General features: G+C 30.7%; 3 protein-coding genes across 3 annotated transcripts; 1 reads left to right on the top strand and 2 right to left on the bottom strand.

The window, feature by feature from the left end:
- Positions 1-1,702: 1,702 nt before the first annotated feature.
- On the top strand, positions 1,703-8,266 carry LOC107414109 (ATP-dependent 6-phosphofructokinase 6). Its single transcript, XM_016022206.4, has 14 exons — positions 1,703-2,046; positions 2,134-2,183; positions 2,319-2,358; positions 2,695-2,757; positions 2,845-2,982; positions 3,317-3,475; positions 3,597-3,650; positions 3,743-3,811; positions 4,056-4,185; positions 4,303-4,343; positions 4,940-5,164; positions 6,096-6,144; positions 6,985-7,139; positions 7,682-8,266. The coding sequence occupies exons 1-14, from the start codon at positions 1,726-1,728 to the stop codon at positions 7,844-7,846; spliced, it is 1,659 nt and encodes a 552-aa protein (XP_015877692.3). The 5' UTR covers positions 1,703-1,725; the 3' UTR covers positions 7,847-8,266.
- A 2,928-nt stretch (positions 8,267-11,194) lies between these two features.
- On the bottom strand, positions 11,195-12,312 carry LOC125421651 (ethylene-responsive transcription factor ERF107-like). The gene has a single exon (XM_048470934.2). It carries the CDS (start codon positions 12,254-12,256, stop codon positions 11,564-11,566), a length of 693 nt encoding a protein of 230 aa, XP_048326891.1. The 5' UTR covers positions 12,257-12,312; the 3' UTR covers positions 11,195-11,563.
- A 7,849-nt stretch (positions 12,313-20,161) lies between these two features.
- On the bottom strand, positions 20,162-21,587 carry LOC107414106 (ethylene-responsive transcription factor ERF105). The gene has a single exon (XM_016022203.4). It carries the CDS (start codon positions 21,374-21,376, stop codon positions 20,417-20,419), a length of 960 nt encoding a protein of 319 aa, XP_015877689.3. The 5' UTR covers positions 21,377-21,587; the 3' UTR covers positions 20,162-20,416.
- Between the last annotated feature and the right edge of the window lie 230 nt (positions 21,588-21,817).

The following is a 21,817-nucleotide window of genomic DNA, read 5'->3' as shown; positions in this document are numbered from 1 at the left end:
TCAGCCATCTTTTTCCCCTAAACTCTTTTTTGACTTAGGCCAAACCCTGAGTGCTTTCTAATGACTAATCCCAAGTTCCTTTAATGAACTGGCCAATATTCAAATTCAAATTCTGGCTTGGTAGAAGGGCACTCCACCTAAGAGTTGCAGAGTAAGGAACATGTCCAAACATCAATTTCCACTTGAAGCCTGATATATTCATGCCAATAATGTTAGCGTGTGACGGAGTTTCACAATGTATGACCTTTTCAAACAGACCACCTGTCTTAATGGCATTATCTTTTGTCATGAACAGCAAGGGTAGACTATGAATCTAAACCCAAAAGGAAAAGTGGTCATAGTTGACATCTTTAAAAGCCATCTGGGGGCTACACTCCTTCAATAGAAGGTGTGCTTTGTTGAACGACCTTGGCCTCTTTATCCATACTCTGTTTCGATCTTTAAGACAAAAGTATTAGGACAAACTTTTTGGACGTTTACCAGGTGCTGGGTGAGCCAAACCCTCTTAATAATATTTGAGCCGCACTTCTCTGAATAATCTTGTTTGTAATCAACTTACCAACCAAAGACAGTTGGGAAACAACCTCTGCACCATCAACATTAGCTGTGAGCTCAAGTTCTGAGATCTTAAAACTTTGCTTATGAGAAAAAGCCAACCCAAAGCAAGAAGGAAGGAATAAAGCAAAAAGAAAAGCTTCATCAGGGAAACCACAATCGTAATACTAGGGATTATAAACCTCCAATACGGTATAAATTGAAGAACTTTGATCCTATATTCATTCATACTCTCTCTAAGCTCTTCACATTCCCGTTTTGCGGCTCATACACTCTCTTTATCTCTACTTTGCTTCACAATCTTCCTCTTTCTCTCTCATCTCCCTCTGAAGCTTCAAAATTTTTCATACCCATTTCCTTATTTTCCCAAATTCCCTTTCTAGCTTGAAGATCTTGGAGACCCATCTTTCTCTTCGACGGTAAGAGACTTCTTCTATTTCTTCAAATGGTCCCTCGCTTCTATTTGTCCTTTTGATGCCAATCAAAGGTTCAAAATCTTACACTTAGGAATTGGGTTTTGACGAATAATATGAGTTTTTCTGGTAGACATTTTTCATTGAATATGTGTACATATGTATATGTAAATGTATTTCCTTAATTAGATGAAAACACTGATTCACTTTGATCTATTTATAGAATAGACAAAGAGAACCAATTAAACACAACTTTTACAACTTAAACAAAGATTAATTTAGATAAATTTCGGTTAAAAATAGTACAAAATCTAAAAACCAAAACCAAAATAGTAGTAAAAAAATAAAAATAAAAATCTTTATTAGTGAATCTCTCTTAATCCATATCATCAGTTTATATACCTTTGACGAATCCACTACCTATGATTCCATATTTTCATTTTCTGTTATGTTTAACCCAATCATAGCCATTTCCACCTTCCAAGTGTCAAATTTGACTTCTTGTACAAAATCTAAAAAACTCCAATAAATTTTGACCATTCTCATTTCCTCACACGCGATTGGGCATCCGTGCACTACACGTACTCCTTCCTCTCCATTAAAAGGCTTTTGAATTCAAACGCTTCCTTACTCTGGAATCGCTCCGGCTATCTTGTCGGCAACTCATTTTTCAATTCCTCTATTCCTCTCCTCTGCTCCTTTGTCGGTCGCTTTGTTTGTTTTTTTGGGTAAAATTTCTCTCTCTCTCTCTCTCTCTATGGACTTGAAAGTTTGCTGTTTTGGTTATTCGAAAACATCTACTTCGTTACCGGTATCACCTCCTACTCCAATCCGATCAAAATCCCAAGCTTCAATTCTATCTTCTTCATCTTCTTCTTCTTCTTCTTCCTCTTCTTCTTCAGCTTCGCCTAAATCCTTTTTCAAACCCCGAAGTTTCCGTAGCCTTCCGTCTAATTGGCGCTCTTTCAACTCCATCAAATCCCAATCTCAACCCCAAAACTCCAGCTTTCACATTCTTAATGACGGATTTGTCCTCGAAGATGTTCCTCATTTGACCAATTTCCTCCCGGATTTGCCTGTAATTTCACTTCTCTCTTTTTTTGTCCATATTTTTTTTTTTATAATTTCTTTGTGTTGAATGTCGGTTTGTCTTTTTTTTCTTCAGTCATATCCAAATCCTCTGCAGAAAAAAACCCAATCTTATGGGCTTGTCAAGTAAGTTTTTTCTGTTCCTTTTTTTTTTTTTTTTTTTTTTCCTTACTTGCTGAGATTTTACATTTTTATGGGCTTTGAGAAATTTTTGGTTTCTAATTGCTCTAATTGTATTACATACTTTTTCTATTTGGATAGGAAAACTTTTGTAACGACTGAAGACGTGGTTGCTGAAAATGTAAGTTACAAAATTAAACAATTTTTTAATTTCCCCAGTATTTTTTATATGTTACGTTTGTCTTCTTCTTTCTTTTTTGTTTATATCTATTTTTTTTAAAATTATTTTTTCTGATTTTCTTGTTTGGAGTTTGTAGAGTGAAAGAAGAAAATAAATGTCAATGATTTTTACTTATCTGTACTGTGTATTATTATTTTTTTTTAAAAGAAAATAATGAAGAAATATATATATATATATAGGCAAATATGGAAGTATCTGTTTTTTTTTTTTTTTTTTGGTTTTTTAAGTAAATTCCAAATACATGTCCAATGATTTTTATGAAAGCTTTGGCTTCAGATTGTTGTTCAAAAAGATAGTCCTAGAGGAGTACATTTTCGACGTGCAGGGCCTCGAGAAAAGGTGAGTTATATTCTCATAAAATAAGTACCTTCATTGTCATTTTAAGTCATGAAAGACTAATTACAAAACATCTTTGTAAAATGATAGGTTTATTTCAAGTCAGATGAAGTACGGGCTTGCATAGTGACTTGTGGGGGCTTATGCCCTGGGATCAATACTGTCATAAGGGAGCTAGTATGTGCTTTGAACTACATGTATGGCGTCGACGACATTCTTGGAATCGAGGTGACTAGTTTAGATTGTAACTTGTTCACTATCACTCTTTACAGGTTTTGCAAAACTCTGTTATTAGCTTTTGGGTTACAATGTCATAGCTGTTATTTTCTTACCATATTTAATTCAGAAAGAAAAATTCAGTATATTAATGGAAGCTTCGCTATTTAATATTCTTCCACATGCTTTTTGTCTCTTTTAATAACTTTTTTGGTTGAATAGCAGCGCTAGATAATTTTAATTATCTCGTTTGTTCCCTTCTCTTGTATTATTACCTCCAGAGTTTTTTGTATTGTTAAGATACTTCTAGAGTTTTGACATATGTTTTGTTATTAATATATACTAGGGAGGATATAGAGGCTTCTACTCCAAAAATACGCTGACATTGACAACCAAAGTTGTCAATGATATCCACAAACGCGGTGGCACATTTCTTAAAACTTCACGGGGAGGTCATGATACTAAAAAAATAGTTGATAACATACAAGACCGAGGGATAAATCAGGTTAATATATATTCTCTTTTTTCAAGTATCTGGGCTGTTTTACTTTTTAGTAATTTGCAGGGGAAAGAATCACTTGAATGAGGAAGAGTAACAAGATAGAATTTGACAATCTGGATTGTAGGTTTATATCATTGGTGGTGATGGTACCCAAAAAGGAGCAGCTTTAATATACAAGGTGATGATTCCTCAAAGAATTTGTTTACTTCAGCTGGTATTAATTCTTCCATGTTTTATAACATGTGATGACATAATTGTAACTTTGTCAAGGAAGTTGAGAAACGTGGTCTTCAAGTGGCAGTCGCTGGAATCCCCAAGACAATTGATAATGATATTGCTGTGAGTTCTATTGTATGATAATCCTTATATGGATTCATAATGATGTAAACTTAGGCAAGATATGGAAATGAGTTTTTCACAAAATATAAAAGACAAGCAATTTAATTTCTTTTGCCTTTTCATTTTGTTAATTAATAAATCTATATACAGTATATTCTTCTTTATCTTGATGCTTGAAGATGGTATTTTTAAATCTATTTGTTTCACCATTTTGTTTACTGGTATGATTGTGTTTTTCATATAGGTCATAGACAAATCATTTGGTTTTGATACTGCCGTTGAAGAAGCTCAGAGGGCTATTCATGCTGCCCATGTGGAGGTTGAGAGTGTGGAAAATGGAGTTGGAATTGTCAAACTCATGGGAAGATACAGTGGTATAGTAGAAGAAAATCCCCCTTTTCTTTGAGAATTTCATATGATGCATACTTTTGGATTTTTAATATTCTTTTACATCAATATCCGAGAACCTACTGACAATATTTCATTTGCAGGTTTCATTGCTATGTATGCAACTTTGGCAAGTCGAGATGTGGTGAGACCTTAAACGAATTTCACAATACACATATATGCATGAGCCAATGGTTATGGGTTAAATTACCTGTAATACTTGAACATAACAACTAATTGAGGAAAAATGTACTGAAGTTTCTGATTCTGATCCAGTAAGTTAGTAGGGTATCTCATCAGGGTAGTTCACCTGGTATGTCTTTTGTATGGTAAATTTATTTTATATACAGAGTTTGAGTTACCACGGGGTTTCATACTCACCGTGATCTCTGTTAATGTGTTGCATATCATTGGAGCAAATTGTTCAATTGGTTTTGTGTCAAATCCTGCTAACTTACATTGTAGTGTTAATGCATTGTTCTGCAAATGTAAGGCCAGCCTTTTGGCTTGACATTTGATGGCCCTACAGTAGGGGGGATTTTGATGTCTGTTTGATCCCGTTATTTAATAGCTTAAGCTATCAGCTTGGATGGTAATTTGACAATATCATTTATTGTTGTTCATTGTGTTTCTGATTACGAAAGTGGACAATTGATCTGGTGGTGGTTAGGAAAATATGTTCATGCTTTAATTGGTAATGCTGGTAAAAAGTAACAAACAACTATATAATTGATGTAACAGGATTGCTGCTTGATTCCAGAGTCTCCATTCTATTTGGAAGGCAAGGGTGGGCTTTTCCAATTTGTGGAACAGCGGCTAAAAGAAAATGGTCACATTGTTATTGTGTTAGCCGAAGGAGCAGGGCAGGACTATGTTGCAAAGGACATACATGCTGCTGGGGATAAAGATGCATCAGGAAATAAGCTACTGTTAGATGTTGGTCTATGGCTATCTGAAAAATTTAAGGTTTGAATCTATATTTCTGTCCATTACGTAATGAATAATGCTTTTGTCTTGAGAAAAAGACAATAAAGTAGATGGTAGTTGGTCAGAAACTTTTATGGTGACCGTTCTTAACATTTAAATTTTGCACTTACCTATCAAAAAAAAAGAAGCCCCAAGTCTAAGGTCCCAAAAAAATTAGATTTTCACTCAAGAGGAGATTTGAAGGAGTTACTTCCAGAAATATTAGAAATTTATTCTAACGGTATTGGTAATGCATTATGAGGTGGTCTTGAGTGTCTCAAAGTGACCTATACTTTGATCCAGCTTAAACACAAGTGTTACTTTTAACATATCAAAACATCATCTAGCTTCTGGAAGGTAATGATTTTCTCGTTTGTGCTAGGTGACTTGCATAAAATTTTTAAGGTAGTGTTTGGTAACATATTGGTTTTTTGTTTTTTTGTTCCTAATTGTTTGTATTTTGCTTGCTTCAAATGTTAGTTACTGTTAGTTTTTTTTAGACATCTCAATTAACTACAAACTTAAGGGGAGGGGGAAAAAATAAATAAATAAATAAATAAAATTTGAAATTGTTTTGAATTTGGCATTTCTGTTTTAGATTTTTTTTTTTTTTTTTTTTTTTTTTTTCCCCTTCTTCCCATTCAAATTTATAGTTATTTGAGATTCCTATTAAACTCTAGTTACCATTAACTAACACTAAAAAACATTTGAATCAAGCAATTTACACACAATAAGGTAGAAAGAAACCAAAAACCAACATGTTACCAAACTCTACTTAAATCTCACAAGCACCTTGTACTTCACTTGATGACTAATTTAGAGAAATATACAGTACACTTATTTCCACTTAAAACTAAGATATGTACTATTTTTCTCCTAAGTACTTCAGTACTATTGATTTGGTCATTCATTTATACTTTACATGTCTCAGGCTTATTTCACAAAGGGTCAGAAGATGGAGATAAATTTGAAATATATAGGTAAACCAGACATATGCAATCTTTTTGATGCTGAAATGTACTGAAGTCTTATATGCCTTACATTTCTTCTAATATCATCCTCGGATGTCTGCTATTATGAGTGTATTGAGTCTCATAGGCTTTTTAAGTTTTAGCAAAAACTTAAGAGAAAAGCATAAGTAGACTAAATATTATATGCATAAATTTGAAATATATAGGTAACCCATATAGTATGCAATTGGTTTAATGCTGAAATGTACTGGTCTTGTGGGCCTTTATTTCTACTAATATCATCCTCAGATATCTACTATTATGATTGTGTGATTAAGAACTATCTCTAAAATTAGCCAATCCCAGATTTAGTAATTTGAGGAATTTTGGGAGAATCATACAATTTAGTCGTTTGTTTTGATTACTTTATTGTTGTAAAGGAAATATAGTCTGTCTACTGTGCTTTTTAAGTTTTAACAAAAACTTAAGAGAAAAACATAGGTGAACTATTATTATATGCGTAATTGTGCCACTGTTGTTGTAGATGTGATCTGATGTGTATGCTTGAAAATTGTTGTTTAACTTCAAGGGTAGTTTGTTTCATTGTAGATTTGTGAGCTTCTCAAAGCACCCCTCTTTTATCCTTATCTACGGGGACATTGTTTCACTTTTTCGTTTTCTATCCTGATTTCAGTGAAATAATTATTGTCAAAGCTTAAGCATCCTGCACCCCCAGTAACTTTCTTTTTATGGTTTTTATTATAATGCATTGTCTTTAAAGTACTTGTTATCATTGATTTACTTTACACAAAGACGTATGTATTTATGCTTACCTAGACTTGGTCTATTTTGATTGTCTCTTCTCCACAGATCCAACTTATATGATTCGGGCTATTCCAAGTAATGCATCAGACAACATCTACTGCACCCTTCTTGCTCACAGTGCTGTTCATGGGGCCATGGCTGGATATACTGGCTTTACGGTTGGACCTGTGAATAGCAAGCATGCTTATATTCCTATTTCTGTAAGACCTTCATCTTCTTTATCTGTTAATGTTTGGAGGGACCTTTTTGAGTATACTTAACATAATTAGTGGCAATCTTGTAATCATTACTTGACAAGTGGGTAATTCTACTATTATGTTGTCTCAAGTCGAGATGTGCTACTCTCCTTGGCTTGTTCTTTTCTTAATTATCAGACTCGAGAGGTAGATCACCAACTGGTTTAGTTCAAAACAAAACAAAAATATGTCCACTAATAACGATTAAGTTTTGTTAGGAAGTTGAAATAATAAGATTGGAGCGCTATAATACCTGAATATGTGGAATAAACAAAACGGAAATTGAGTGCGCCTGACTATTATCATTCACGTTGAGTGGAAACGCATGTCTATTTTACACATATTTCCTCCCCTTTATTAATCAGCTGAAAATCTGTTGGTAAGAAAACTCTTAGATATTTGCTTGAGAATAGAAATATTGCATTCAGTTTCTTAATTTCCTCAGCTTGAAAACTTCTGTATTCTAATAAACTTCATGTTATAAACGACATGACGTGTTCTTGCAGCGTGTGACTGAGGTGCAAAATACAGTGAAATTGAGAGAGAGGATGTGGGCTAGACTTCTTGCATCGACGAACCAACCTAGTTTCTTGGATTGCAACGAGGAGCAAGAAACAGTTGTTGATGGTATGACTGTTGGCGTGAACAACAATGGGTGTAGTGCCATGTAGATTTTGTAGAACTCAGTTCAGAATCTAAGTGGGCAGCCTCAATACACAATTGGATTTTTGTTTGGAGCTTTGTTCTCACAGCTTCAAGGATATGATACGAAGGCCACCTGTGAGGGACCTCAACTTAAATATTGGTTGTGCACCTCCTCTATGCCCTGCTCCTTTGAAAATGGAATTTTGCTTTATTATAACGGCCAATATCATTGATCTCTCTTAAGGACATAATTATAGGAAGTTTTATCATTATGAAAATTCAAGGGTTAGCTCCCACATTATTAACTAGAAAGTATGTAAATTTCATTGATTTAAATTATTATAATTTTCAATGAACCGAGCTAAATGATGTATTATTTTAAGAGAAATTTTAGTTGCACTATGAATTCGATACAGTTCCATTATAAATTTATATTTTTACTTCTATTTAAAATTATTATTAAAAATATTTACTAATTAAATATATTTGTTTTCAAAAATATAAGATTGAATATTTAAATGTGTTTAAAAGTATGTAATTGAATATATTAAATATATTTAGAATTATATGATCAAATGTTTTTAGATATTAACGTTTTATATGTGTTTAAAAATATGCAATTGAATATTTTAAATGTATTCAGAAGTATGTGATTAAACATTTTTGGATATAAATATTTCAAATATGTTTAGAAGTATACAATGGAACATCTTAAATGTATTTAAAATTATACAATCAAATGTCTTTAGATACATTTATGATTTTGAGATCAAATATTACAACGAATACAACTTTTTATTGTCCAAAAATGTTCTAATAGAAAAGAAAATTTTGAGTAATTTTCATGATTATCAGTTTCGTTTAAAAGTGTTCTAAAAAGTATTCATGAAATGGTATTTGATTTGTAAACAATTTGTGGATAAAAAAATATTTTTTGAATTAGTTAATGTTGTATAAATTATGGATATTTTAAATATTAAAATACTGTATAAAATATATATATATATATATATTTAAATGGTAATGTGTAAAAAATGATATTGTAAAGAATTCTTTTAGAATTATGAAAAAATTTTCTTTTATTCTAAACCAGTGTCAGTTTGTTTTGTAATTATATAAAATCTTTAACGGAGGTAGATGAAATCATCCCTTCGTGTAGAAATGTATATCCCAGCTGCTTATTATAAATCATACCGACATCAACGTACAATTGGCTGTTGATGGGCATGTTTTGGGATTGCATCAATCCGGTATGGTTTGGAACTAACTAGTAGATTCTTTTCTTACATGAGTACGTGTTGAATCGTGATTAATGGTAAATTGATTGCCTAATTCAGCTTTTAAGAAATCCATACATATATGATCCATCTTTTATTAGATCAACTTGATAATTTTAAACTAAAAAATTTACTATATCAATCATTTAAATTTCTTTTTAAAATATAGATCCAACTAAATTAAATAAATCCATAAACCGTGATGATAATCCTTAGTTTAAAACTATAGGTTGGCTTGATAAAAGACAAGTACTCAGTATTTTATCAGATTATTTATCTCCCATTAATTCGAAAAAACTAAATATGAGTTATTTAGTCAAACAAAAAAGACTATTTTGTGTGCATATATTCATATAATGTCTCTTATGGAGAAAATTTTTGTTCAGGATTAATTTATATTTGAGAATAAGTTGCCCATTACAAGTAATAAAGTAATTTATTGGTGGATAAAAGTTAATCTAGGACTTGGCAAAAATTTTGTGAAAAATATCTATAAAATACGTATAGTATGTGTCAATTTGTACATGAATGAGATCATCAGGATAAAAGCTGGTGACGACGGCTATAAAATTGAAAGAAATGTCATCGACTATCAACTTGTATCCATTCACATCGTGAATAACTTTTGATGTGCTAGTTTGCATTGAATTTGGGTGTTTTATATTTGCAGTGATACAACCCAACAATAATTTGCAAATCGTTTCCTGCAACTTGATCATCAATTTCATTAATAGGAGTCCATATCAATCTCTTTCTTTTGTGAATTTTTATTTTTTTCTTCGTACCATTAACAGCTAATAAATATGGCTTTTGTAATTTTCGAAACCAGTCATAAAGATTAGAATTGCAGTTGGGAATTAAAATGTTTATATATTATTCTCCAAATGAATCTGAAAAATATTTTTGGGATTTTATAGTTGAGTTGAGTACAATTTTGTCATATTGATCAAGTGCCAACAATTAAAGAATTGGGACCCATTTAGATTAATATACCATTCTATTGCTCTTATCCCAACTGAACTTGTGTTATTTACCAAAAAATTAAAAAGAAAAATAATATTACCTCAACTTTTGTTAAAAGAAAAAAAAAAAAAAATATATATATATATATATATATAGCTATCATCAACTTGTGCGGTTGCCATCAAAATAACTCCGTTATGTAGTTTTCATTTTTTTCCTTCTGGTGTCTATTCGAACTTAAATTTTCTCAAAGCAATTGCCTTACAATCTAAACAAGTCCAAATATTGAATTTCATTATCATTTATATATGTAATAGAAGATAACTCTTTATCTCTTTGTCGTCTGTGTTGTCTCTCTTAGCTCTTTAAATTTATTTATTGAATTCTTAAAAGTGTCCAGCTGTACATGAAATCCAACTATTTAAAATGTAAAAGAAGATTTTTTATATTATTTTATTTTTTTGGGCATAAAAAAGATAAAAAAAAGTTAGGTGCACACTCGCCCGTGGTTTGCCCGTTGACTTTAATCATAAATGACGATGATGATGACGATCACGACTGGCCATTATTATTATTATTCAAAAACTTATAGAGTAAGAATCGTTTTAAAGTTATAACTGATGAAACTTTAACCTATAAATAAAGTTTTATATAATACTCTGTTTTTCAATTTTTTTATTAAACTATTAATAAATATTTAATTATAAATAAAAAAATTAGATTAAATATTTATTTGATTTTCATAAAATAAATTTTTTTAAAAAAATATAAAATTTGTGTTTATCTAAAATAGTTTTAAAAAATTATTTTTTAATCTGTTAGTGTTTGTTGACTCTTATCAAATATTTTTATTTTTTAACAAAAAATTTTTTGATTTTTAAATAGAACTTTTAGCCCAAAAACAAAAAATTCTGTCAAACAAACACTAAATTATTTTTTTGTTTGTGTTTAATTTGATAGAAGGTTGCTTATGTATTTCAAATTTAATAGGAAAAATATGTCTCACAATCACTATACACATTTTTATGCAAATATTATTTCAAGAATTTAGTGACAATCATTTTAGCCCTTTTTGGTTAGTGTTAAATTTTGTAGAAAGATTGGATATATAGTTCAAAATTAATGGGAAAAATATATCTCAAAATCACTACACTCCTTTGTTTTTATGCAAATACTATTTCTTGCATTAATTTTTACAAAAGCAATTCATACAAAAATATATACACAACTAGTTTGCCATTTGGCAAGATGAGTTGATAACTCATGGATTCCAAACATATGATGAAGATAGAGATAGTATTGTAAATGACCAAAAAGACTAGTTGGCCATTCGTGAGCAAAGAAGGAGAAAGAAAGAAAGAAACTCAGTGTTTGCAAAAGCTTCCTTTCAACATTTCCACACCCACCCTCTCTTTGCGACACCAATTTTACGTGGACGCCACACATATGCTTACATTTACATGGACAAGTCGGCCCCACCTTAATTTTATCCAATGACAATTTTCAGTTGACCACCACTCCATCATCTCCTCCCCAAATCACCCAACTCTCTGCCTCCAACACTTCCGGCTCCAATATCTCCTCTGCTTCTTCTCGCTTCACTCTCCTCCTCTTCCGAGAGGTATTTTCCGGCGGTTCGATGGACTTTCCGGCCTCCAGCGGAAAATTCAGTATGGCTTTCCGACCCCTCATCTTGAATGCAGCACAGTCATAAGCCTTAGCCGCGTCCACATCCGTGTCGAAAGTCCCCAGCCAAATCCTGCTTCCTTTTCGTGATGGGTCTCGAATCTCCGCCGCGAATTTTCCCCACGGTCTTCTCCGCACTCCCCTGTAATGCCTCTGTTCTCCGTCACCGGAGGACGATGCCGACGATGATGTAGACCTCCCACCACCAACACCATGTTTGGAGCTTGAGCTCGAACCCACCAAATCCTTCACCGAACCCAATTCCTCTTCGATTTTTGGTTTCGTTTCTGAATAGGAAAAGTCGAGCTTGAAATGCCTATTGGGGTTCGAAATGGGGGAATTGGGTTCGGATTCGGATTGGGAGTATTCGGGTTTGACGGGATGGAAAAGAGAGGAACTGGGTATGTCGGTATTTCTCAAACTGGTAGCGAAATCGTCCATGGAGGTGAAATCGCTGAGTAGATGTCGACGAATCTGTTCTAACATATACGATTCGTTTAGCGTTGCCATTTTTCCAATACTGAGTAAAACAGAGCAAACATCAAATTTGTTTTCAGTAACTATAATGCCCACCAACTATAATGCCCACCTATATTTATAATTAGAACAAATAAAAAAAATTAAAAAAATAATAATAATAATAATCTTTATTTATTTATTTAATTTTTCTATCTGTTGTCTAATCATAGAAACCAAACAAAATTTATGCAAAAGGAAGTGGGGTTCACACAAAAATTTAATAATACACAGGGTCCATACAGTGCATAAGACAGCAATTTCCTTATCCACTGTCATTAATAAAGATGTATTGGATTCTTGCTGCAGAAATGAGATGTACAAAACTATTTAAGCTATTTGCTCTAGCTTTGCTATATCTCATTGCAAGTGGGTTCGACATTAGATACTACTTGCAGGGTCAGCTGCCCTACTGTGGGGTCTTAATATGCATATGGTGTATGAACTTCTACGTAAAACAGAGACAAGTGGGCATTTCTGCAACTAGTCCTTCATTGGGTGGTCCCTATCATCCAACCGATATACTTAATTCTTCTATCACTTTTTTTTTTCTTTAATTTTTTTAATTTTTTTATGATGACCAGATTCAAGGTTTTTTATGACAACGTGTTTTAGTAGTGTACAAAAAACAACTTAAAAAGCTGTTTGTGTCGGCCGAAACTGGTTTGTAATTTTTAAAAATGAATTGGAACTGTAAAAAAGTCAAAACTCTTTTTTATGAGTTGGATTTTTATTTTTATTTTTTATAAATTATGTAGTTTGGTCGGCTAAAAGAGTGTTGAAAAAGAAAAAAATAGTTTGATACAACATATTGCCAAAATTGTAAAGTTTCGGCAGCACTTAAATAACTGCAGGGATGTTCACCTACAAAAACCGGCAATTTTTCACTTTTAGGAGGAGGATTAGAGTTTCTTTGTGTTGGTTTTTAAGTTTTCAGCTTTTCAAAAGTTTTTTTTTTTGGTAAAAAGGCTTTTCAAAAGTTAAAACACAATATTTTCTTAGTCATATATATATATATATATATATATATATATGTATATCCCAAAAAGAATGTCCATCCACTTTGCTAAAAAGTTTTAAACACTAATCCACAAGTGGATAGATATTATTTTGGATATAGAAATCCTGGATAATAACATTTTTTATTAGTACTTCCAAATTCAAATTCTATGAGCTAGCAAAATTTGTATTCTCTGCAGCCAACCCATCTTTATATTATTATTATATACTTATCCTGTCTCATAAAAATATCATTTTTGATAAACCCAACGGAAGTATCATAAATGATACAATATTATTGATCCATTATTTATTTAGTTATGGACAATGCTTTCAGCTAAGCATTAATATCTGTATAGGCCTTCATTCTTACCCTCCTAGTGTGCCCTTTAAGCTTAAGCTAAGGTGTATCATTTATTATTATTCATTTATGATTATTAAATCAAATTAAAAATTAAAATTTAAAATTTAAAAAGTGATGTTCCATAATGATTAATAAATATAATTTTAAATTTTAATTTTATACAATTTAAAAGCTGAAAAAAAAATTCATATTAATTCTCATATAAAAGATCATAATTTAAATATAGCTAAATGTATATATATAGACCAATAGTAGAATAATACATGAGAAGATAAGGAGGAATGCCTCTACACCAATGTAGACAAGTAGTCCTTTAATTATTCCATTGTAAAATGATTCACTGTTAAAAATTAAAACCAAATATTATTTCGGTGTTCTTTAGTAACTTTGTTGGTTTTTCTTTCCCAATTTTTTCCACTTAATTATGAATAATTTGTTTACTTTATATGTTTATTAGTGTTAATTGTTGTTGTTGTTTTTTTTTTTTTTTTTGTGAAAATAGTGTTATTTTATTTAATCATTATTATTATTTATTTATTTTGGGGGGTGGGGGAGGCGGCGCAAAAGGGAAAAATTTATATTGAGAGAGAATAACAGACACATCCAGGTTTAAAAAAGACGTCAGCCAGGGGGTCGCCCTCGAGCCAAACAATAGGACAAGTACAATTAAATGTTTATGTAAAGCATGAGCGACTCTATTAGCATTTCTAGGAGCAAAAGAAACTGTAAAATTAGGAAACTGTCATACAGTGCGTATCACAGATTCAATAACGAAACTTTGCTCTATTAAAGATCCATTAGAATCAGTAAGTGAATAAACACTTTGCTACTAATTAAATTTCGTTGGTTATCAACTACAAATTTAAGGTGAGAAAGAAAAACAAACACACTAAACCGAACAAAATTTGAAATGGTTTCCATTTGGTGTTTATATATCTATATATCTATATCTATATATATATATATTTTTTTTTTCTCTACAAATTGATATTTTTTTATACTTAACAAACTATTAACTACTACTAATTACTATTAATAAATATGTAAAATAAATAAACTATACACAATAGGATTAAGGAAAAAAAGAAAAAAGAAAAAGAATAAAGGACCAACATCATGACAAACAAGTATTCAAAGCCTGAAAAGGAATTAATGCCAGGAAATTCCACCAGAGATTTTTTCTTAGCATTTGACATTTAAGCATTATACCACCAATGAAGAATCTACGTATAGTATACATACTAGTCTTCTGTTCGTTGGTGCTTCAGTGGCTAAAGATCTCTAGTCATTTTCTAGGTACCGTGAGGTTTTCGTCGATTAACTTATTGGGTGGACTCTGCATCAGACAAAATCTAGCAATTTTTTAGTATGTGAGTTTCCATTTTTAATATTAGATTTGTATACAGGGGAAATATGTTATACTTTTAAAAATATTTTATTCACTGCCTCTTATCTTAAAAAATAAAAAATAAAAATGCATGACTAATATTCACCAAAAAAAACAAAAAAACAAAGCATAATTAACAAAAGTAGACGCAGAGTCTCAAAATTTTTTAATCAATTTTTTTAAATCACTCTGTTTTCATCCAAATGCAAAACAAGTAAAATATTTGGAGAATAATGAATATATTTTTGGAGAGAATCATGCGTAACGACGAGATACACCTATAAATATTCTGATTCTTTCAGTTTTATTGTCTTTTCTTTTTTTATTATCTGAATGACATGGACAACGTAATTGAAAAACGTTAATCAAATTTATTTAATTCGTTTAATTTTTTTGGGAATTGTCAAAAAAGGACAAAAGAGTTGTTGGATGGTTTGGTTTTTAGACTTTTAGTATTATGAAAAACATATAAAAAATGTGTTCTTCACATGCCGCCAGTTGGAAGATTAAAGTAATTAAGCGGTTTCAATTGTTATAATATATATATTTACACAAAACACATGCATGAAATATTAGTATGATAAAAAAAAATAAAATAAAAAAATCCAAGTCCCTAGAGGAGTTCGATATGGTTTTCTCCATTTATTAAGATTCTAAAAGATATAAATTGTAACAAGATAGCGAAGTCAATCAGGCAGCTTTACAAACCTAAGTACAATAACTCGTTTAACTATTTTTATTATTATTTTAATTATATAAAAATATATATTAGTCTATACTATTAAAAAAACATGCAATTGATATAAATTATCAAACATATATTCATAATAAATTTTAAAAAATTTCATAAATTCCAAGCTTCAATAAAATAAATAGCAAACATATATTTATAATAGATTCATAAAACTTCATATTTTAAAGTTTTCCCCAAAACAAAATATTAATCTCATATATAATAATTATTGTTGTAGTCAAGGAAGTAGTACCACATACACCTCCAGAATCACCAGATAAGTCTAAAATTATTAAATAATTCCTATAATATAAAATTTAAAAATAAGTATAGTCCATCTAATTAATGTTTAACTCTTTATGGAGCTCTAATTTGTTTCCTTTTGTAAATTGTAGTTTAATGTTTCTACATTATTAGTTTTTTCTTTTGAAATAGGTGAAATGTAATAATACCTAAGTATTTTGCCCCTTTTTTTTTCCACCTTTTTAATCATTATTTTTTTTTTTAATTTGCCATCTTTTTTTTTCCTAATTTTTTTATTAATTTTTTAAAAAATTACCTCAATATTTAAAAAAATGATAAAAAGGGTTCATACCTTGTGGTGCCAAGGTATAATTTGGTGGTCAACACAGCATTGATTGTTTCTTTCAAAACTTTGCCCTAAGGTGGAGCATTTCTCCAAAGTTGGAGCCTAAATGTACTATTTAGAATACTGTCATATATATATATATATATATGAAATGACCTATCCCAAAAAACATCCTGAATATGAATTTCTGAACAGCTTAACAATAGTTGATTAAGTTTGACTAGATTGACTTTTAAGTATGATCAAATTTGATCTTTTCAAAAAGATGGAATTTGGTTTTGATTTTTATACCATTATACAGAGTCCATTGATACGAGTTTATAGACATGAAACATTAAAATTGGAGCTATGTTTTAAAAGTTATGATCAAAACAAGTTAATGACACTTTTATAATTTTGGGGCATGAAAATTAAGTTAAGTTTGGTCATCTTCTTCTCCTTTCCATCCCAAATTGTAGCCACCATTATTTTTCTAAAGTTTTCTCTCTCTAAATCTACAATTTCAAAATCCCATTACTTACTATACTGATCTTGTTTGCTTTACTATTTATGTGGAAAGCTTGCATAACAAGGAACATATTCCAACAAAAATCAAACTGGATAATTGTAAAAATCTTGCCAAAATTTGTTAGAAAGTTCATGAATCCCATTTTCCAATCTTCAAAATCCAAGAACTTTTGGCTATGGAAGAATGATTTTTCCACATGTTTCAACCTCGTGAGTTCATTTTTGGTATCGTCCAAGTTCAAAATTATCTCTATTTTTCTCAATGACAAAATAAAATTTCAACAATATTTTATCTTTGATTTGCAGCAGCCCACAATCACTATTAATTTCATTTGATGGTAGCTTCTTACTCTATATCTCTCAAGCTTTGTTTTGATATATAGATTGGATATATTGGTTAAGTTTTAATAAAATTGAACTTTGAGGATTTTGGGTCAAATAGGTTTGACCAAAATTCAGTCATCACGACAATTTCTGATGACTTAGGTTGACTATTTTAGGTTTCAAGTGTTTTTTAGATACATTCAAAAGGTTTAAATGATTAAAATTATGTAAAAAATGAAAAACTCCAATTTTAAGGTTTATGGGTTTCAGGTATTTTGATGGAATTAGATTGTTTGATACTTGATATTAGGATTTTTGGGTTTATAAGAGTGAATTAGAAAGCGTGGAATGCATTTTTGGAGTTGTATATCTTTTTCAAGACTAATTTAGTATCTCGGTACTATTTTAGAAATCTACTGTGATATTTGAGGTGATTCTACAGGAGGTCGAGTTTGAGTTAAAATATATGAGTGGACTTTTGTTTTTGAAAATGATTTTAAGAACTATATGCTTGATTATATATTACTTTATTATTATCTCTATAATTATTTAAATCATATACCGTTTAATATATATACTATGATAAGATTATTTGATTATCATTTCTGATATATGAAATGAATGTTTTGGTAGAAATATATTTCGGTATATGAATATATAAAATTATATGTTAGTACTAGTCAAAATATTTTGTTATGAGGTTATGGATAATATTGATAAATTATATATATATATATATATATATATTAAATTATGGATTAGATACTGGTTATAAATTATTGTGTACCACATTGTTCCATGATTATAGATTCAATGGATTTTGATTACACTTGCTTTATTAATCATCTATTGCTTGATTACGTGAAATTTTATGGTTGGATGGGAGATTACAGTTTACAACGCCTTTAGGTCGTTGATAGTTTTATTGACAATTTTCCTCTCCCCTAGTAGTCTACAACAACCTAGGATGTTAGGTATGGGCATACAATAGGTTTGGTATTGATTATAGTACATAGGGATATTACGTAGTACATTGAATTTATATATAGAGAGAGATATGGATTTTATTTGATTATATTGTATGAAAATGTTAATTTATTTATTGAATTATGAAAACTTTTGATACTATTTATTTTATCTATTGTGACATGGAACATGTTATGTGTGTAGGAATAATTATGGATTTTGGGAAAAACTATTTTTCAAAATAAAAAAATTTTTAAAAAGTGAAAGTGAGATCTTGAAAGAAAAAATTTCAAAAAGATAATAATTATTTTTTTATTATACTTTTTGTTCACTTGCTGAATTTGCTTTATAATTTTGTTTTTTGAACTTTTATCCTAAGTCTTAGCTAATAGATTATGAACATCATGTTCGTGTATCTTCATTGTTTGTATGTTATTTCTGTTACTTATGTATTATTCTTTCCCTCGACTCTAATGATATTATGTATCGTTCTTTCATTGGTGCTAATGTATAAATTATATTGAACAATTTTGATATTTTGCGTTTATTCATTTGTACTTTTTAAATTATTTTAATGGATTAATCTAATATGTATGATTTTTATATTGTGATATTTTATATGTACTTTTAAATTATATTCAAATTATATGGAAGTTTTACTAGGTTTTCGATGGAAAATTAGATATCACTTTCAATTTGAATTTCTTGGAAGGACTTCCAGATCGATCCTGTTAATATACAAACCTTTTTTGCTTTTGTCTTTTGTTTTTGCTTTTTTTGCTTCTTTTTTTTTTTCTTGAATATACAAACCTCATTGTGTTATTGTAATTAGGAAGGTAATTATGAATTTATTTATTTATTTTGTTTTTTTGTGAATAAGTAACTCTGACTCTAGACTTGTATTTAAAAAAAAAAAAAAATAGTGAAGGCTTGTGTTCTATAACGATTTTTAGTTATACCACTTGCTATTATGTGTAAATGGGAAACAACATTTGTTTAATTTAGAATTGTAATTTTATTTTATTTTATTTTATTTTATTTTTTATTTTTTATTTTTTAAAGAAGTGAGGGCTTGTATTCTATAATGATTTTTAGTTATACCACTTGCTATTATGGGTAAAAGGGGAACACCATTTGGTTAGTTTAGAGAACATGAAGGGCTAAAATTATTGTATGTGGTTACCAATCAGATGCTGCCACATAGCAGATGAAAGGTCCCATTTTACCATGTCGCATAACTTTAATGGTGCCAGCCCACTGTGTATTACTTACCACACAATTTTTTTTTTATTAATTTATAAACCATATTTTTTTTCTTTTTTTTTGACCTCTAAGAGTCTAAATTCAATTTTAACCTGGCTTGTAAAAGTCCAAACATGCATGATTAGAATAGTCAAAAGTTTCAACAAATGAACAAAAAAGTCTTTCATATCCATTTTATCATCAGTCAAAAACAAGACAAGTCAATTCAATGGCATTGCATTTTGCAGTTTGCACCATGCCCACCTCGTGTCCCAATTCCCATGTTTCAAAAGTCATTTCATTTAATTAAACTCAGATAAAGAACAAATAAAAAAAAAAAAATCTCAATACTAAAAATTTTCTACACTACTAAAAATTTTCTACACTACTCTTCCATTTAAAGCTAGAGAGAATAGTAAAAACAAAAAGAAAAAAAAAAAAATACACCATCTCATTTTCTACTCGAAAGATCTTTTTTAGATTTTTTTTATATATATATTTTTGAAGAAATATTTCTTCATCATGTGTTTTAGGATTTTTAACCTACAGCTATGATCTCGTTTTGTATAAAAATATTATTTATTATTATTGATTAATAATTATTACTAAAATTTATATTATAATTTAAATGATTATTATTAAATATTATTTTTAAAAATTTTTAATATAAAAAATAATAAAATTTAATATTTCAATTAAAATTTATTAGATAGCAACTTTTTTTAAAATAATAATAAATGGAAAATTTTGTTTAATCGAAACACAGAGAACATCAATGGGCAAACTCATAAGAAAAACCAGCACTTTTTCATTAAACCAATGAATAAACAAAACCATTCACCCAAAAAAAAAAAAAAAAAAAAAGGTGAACTACCAAATCCAATAACCAATATCTGTGCCATGTATATGTACAATTTCACACCCCAAGAACTCAAATCCATAGCATTTTTTTTTTTTTTTTTTTTGTGTTTTTTATATGGTACTAGATTGCATCAAATGCATTCTTAATTTGGCAAAGATAGAGAGCTCCATTAGAGATATTGTTAGATAACCATGAGCTGAGAATATCCCCAAGAAGGGTGCGGAGACAAAGGTGACAAAGGAGGCACACTGAAAATTCCTTTCACATCTTTAGAGTCCCAAACTGATATCCAATTTGAAGGTGTTAAGGGAGTGGGACAAACTGGTAGTGCTGCTGTATGACTACTACTAGTCTCTGATTCTGATGAGCTTATTAGATCCTTACTCTCCGACGACGTCGTCGTCGATGATGATGACGATGTCGTTTCCTTTTTTATCTCCTTTACTTCTCTCATCTCCTCGTTTTCGTTCTCGTCCTCTCTTCTCCTTTTCCTTCCAATACTTGCCAGAGGCTCCGCCGAGTTCGCAACCTCCAGAGGGAAATTTAGTATCGCTTTGCTTCCTCTGAGTCTGAAAGCGGCACGGTCATAAGCTTTCGCAGCTTCGATGGCGGTGTCGAAAGTTCCGAGCCATACTCTCGAACCTCGCCGGTTGGGGTCGCGTATCTCCGCCGCGTACTTACCCCACGGGCGTCTGCGAACACCTCTATAGTGCTTGCTTTCGTTTGAGCTGTCCGAAGTGCTCTGAACGGTAGTATTAGAATTAGTTGAGACGGCCATCGACTGCGGTGGCGGCGAGCTTAATCTAAAGGTCGCCGGGGGTATAGCAACGTTAATGGAAGGGCGGCGGTTGCTTAGTCGGGAAGGGTTTGGTGGTTTGGCTGAGTTGGTGGCGGTGGTGATTTGAGGTTTGACTTCAATCTCCAATTGGGATTCTTCATTTGGAAGCAAAAAATCAGAGATTTTGAAATCATTGATGTTGTTGTTGTTGTTTTTGGTAGGAGTATATTGGGGCTGGCTTTGTTGGGGAATTTGATTGGTACAGTGATTGAGAGTCGCAATGAAGCTGTCCATGGAAGCAAAATCATTAAGAAGATGCTGCCTAATTAGCTCTAAAGCTGAAGCTTCTTGTTGGGAAGCCATTAATAGAGATAATCCCTAAGCTTTTTTCTTCTAGAGGAAAAAATCCAGAAACAGAAAGAGAGAGAGAAATTAAGAAAGATGAAAAGGATTAAGTTGAAATTCAAAGTTAGAAAATAGAGAAAGAATCAGGATTGAGTGGAAAGAATGGAGTGAGGAAGGTATATAAAGGGGAAGAATATTATAAAAGAAGAATGAAGAGGCGGTTTCAAGGTGGGTTCCTAGATCTTGATAGGAAGCATCTTTTATGTACAACTTGCGGTTTTTCTACTATTTATTTTGGTAGGCCCATTATTCTATTTCAGTTTTGTAACATGCTTCCAGGTTACTTCCTAATTATCATGTTTTTATTTTTATTTTTTAATTAATTTCCTTGTCTGCTTCTTTTCTTTCTTACCCTTCCGCAGCATGGTCCAACATTTAATTAGTTTGTATACGTCTTTA

Source organism: Ziziphus jujuba, chromosome 8 (assembly GCF_031755915.1).
Source record: "Ziziphus jujuba cultivar Dongzao chromosome 8, ASM3175591v1".
NCBI lineage: Eukaryota > Viridiplantae > Streptophyta > Magnoliopsida > Rosales > Rhamnaceae > Ziziphus > Ziziphus jujuba.
This window is presented reverse-complemented; position numbering and strand designations above follow the sequence as displayed.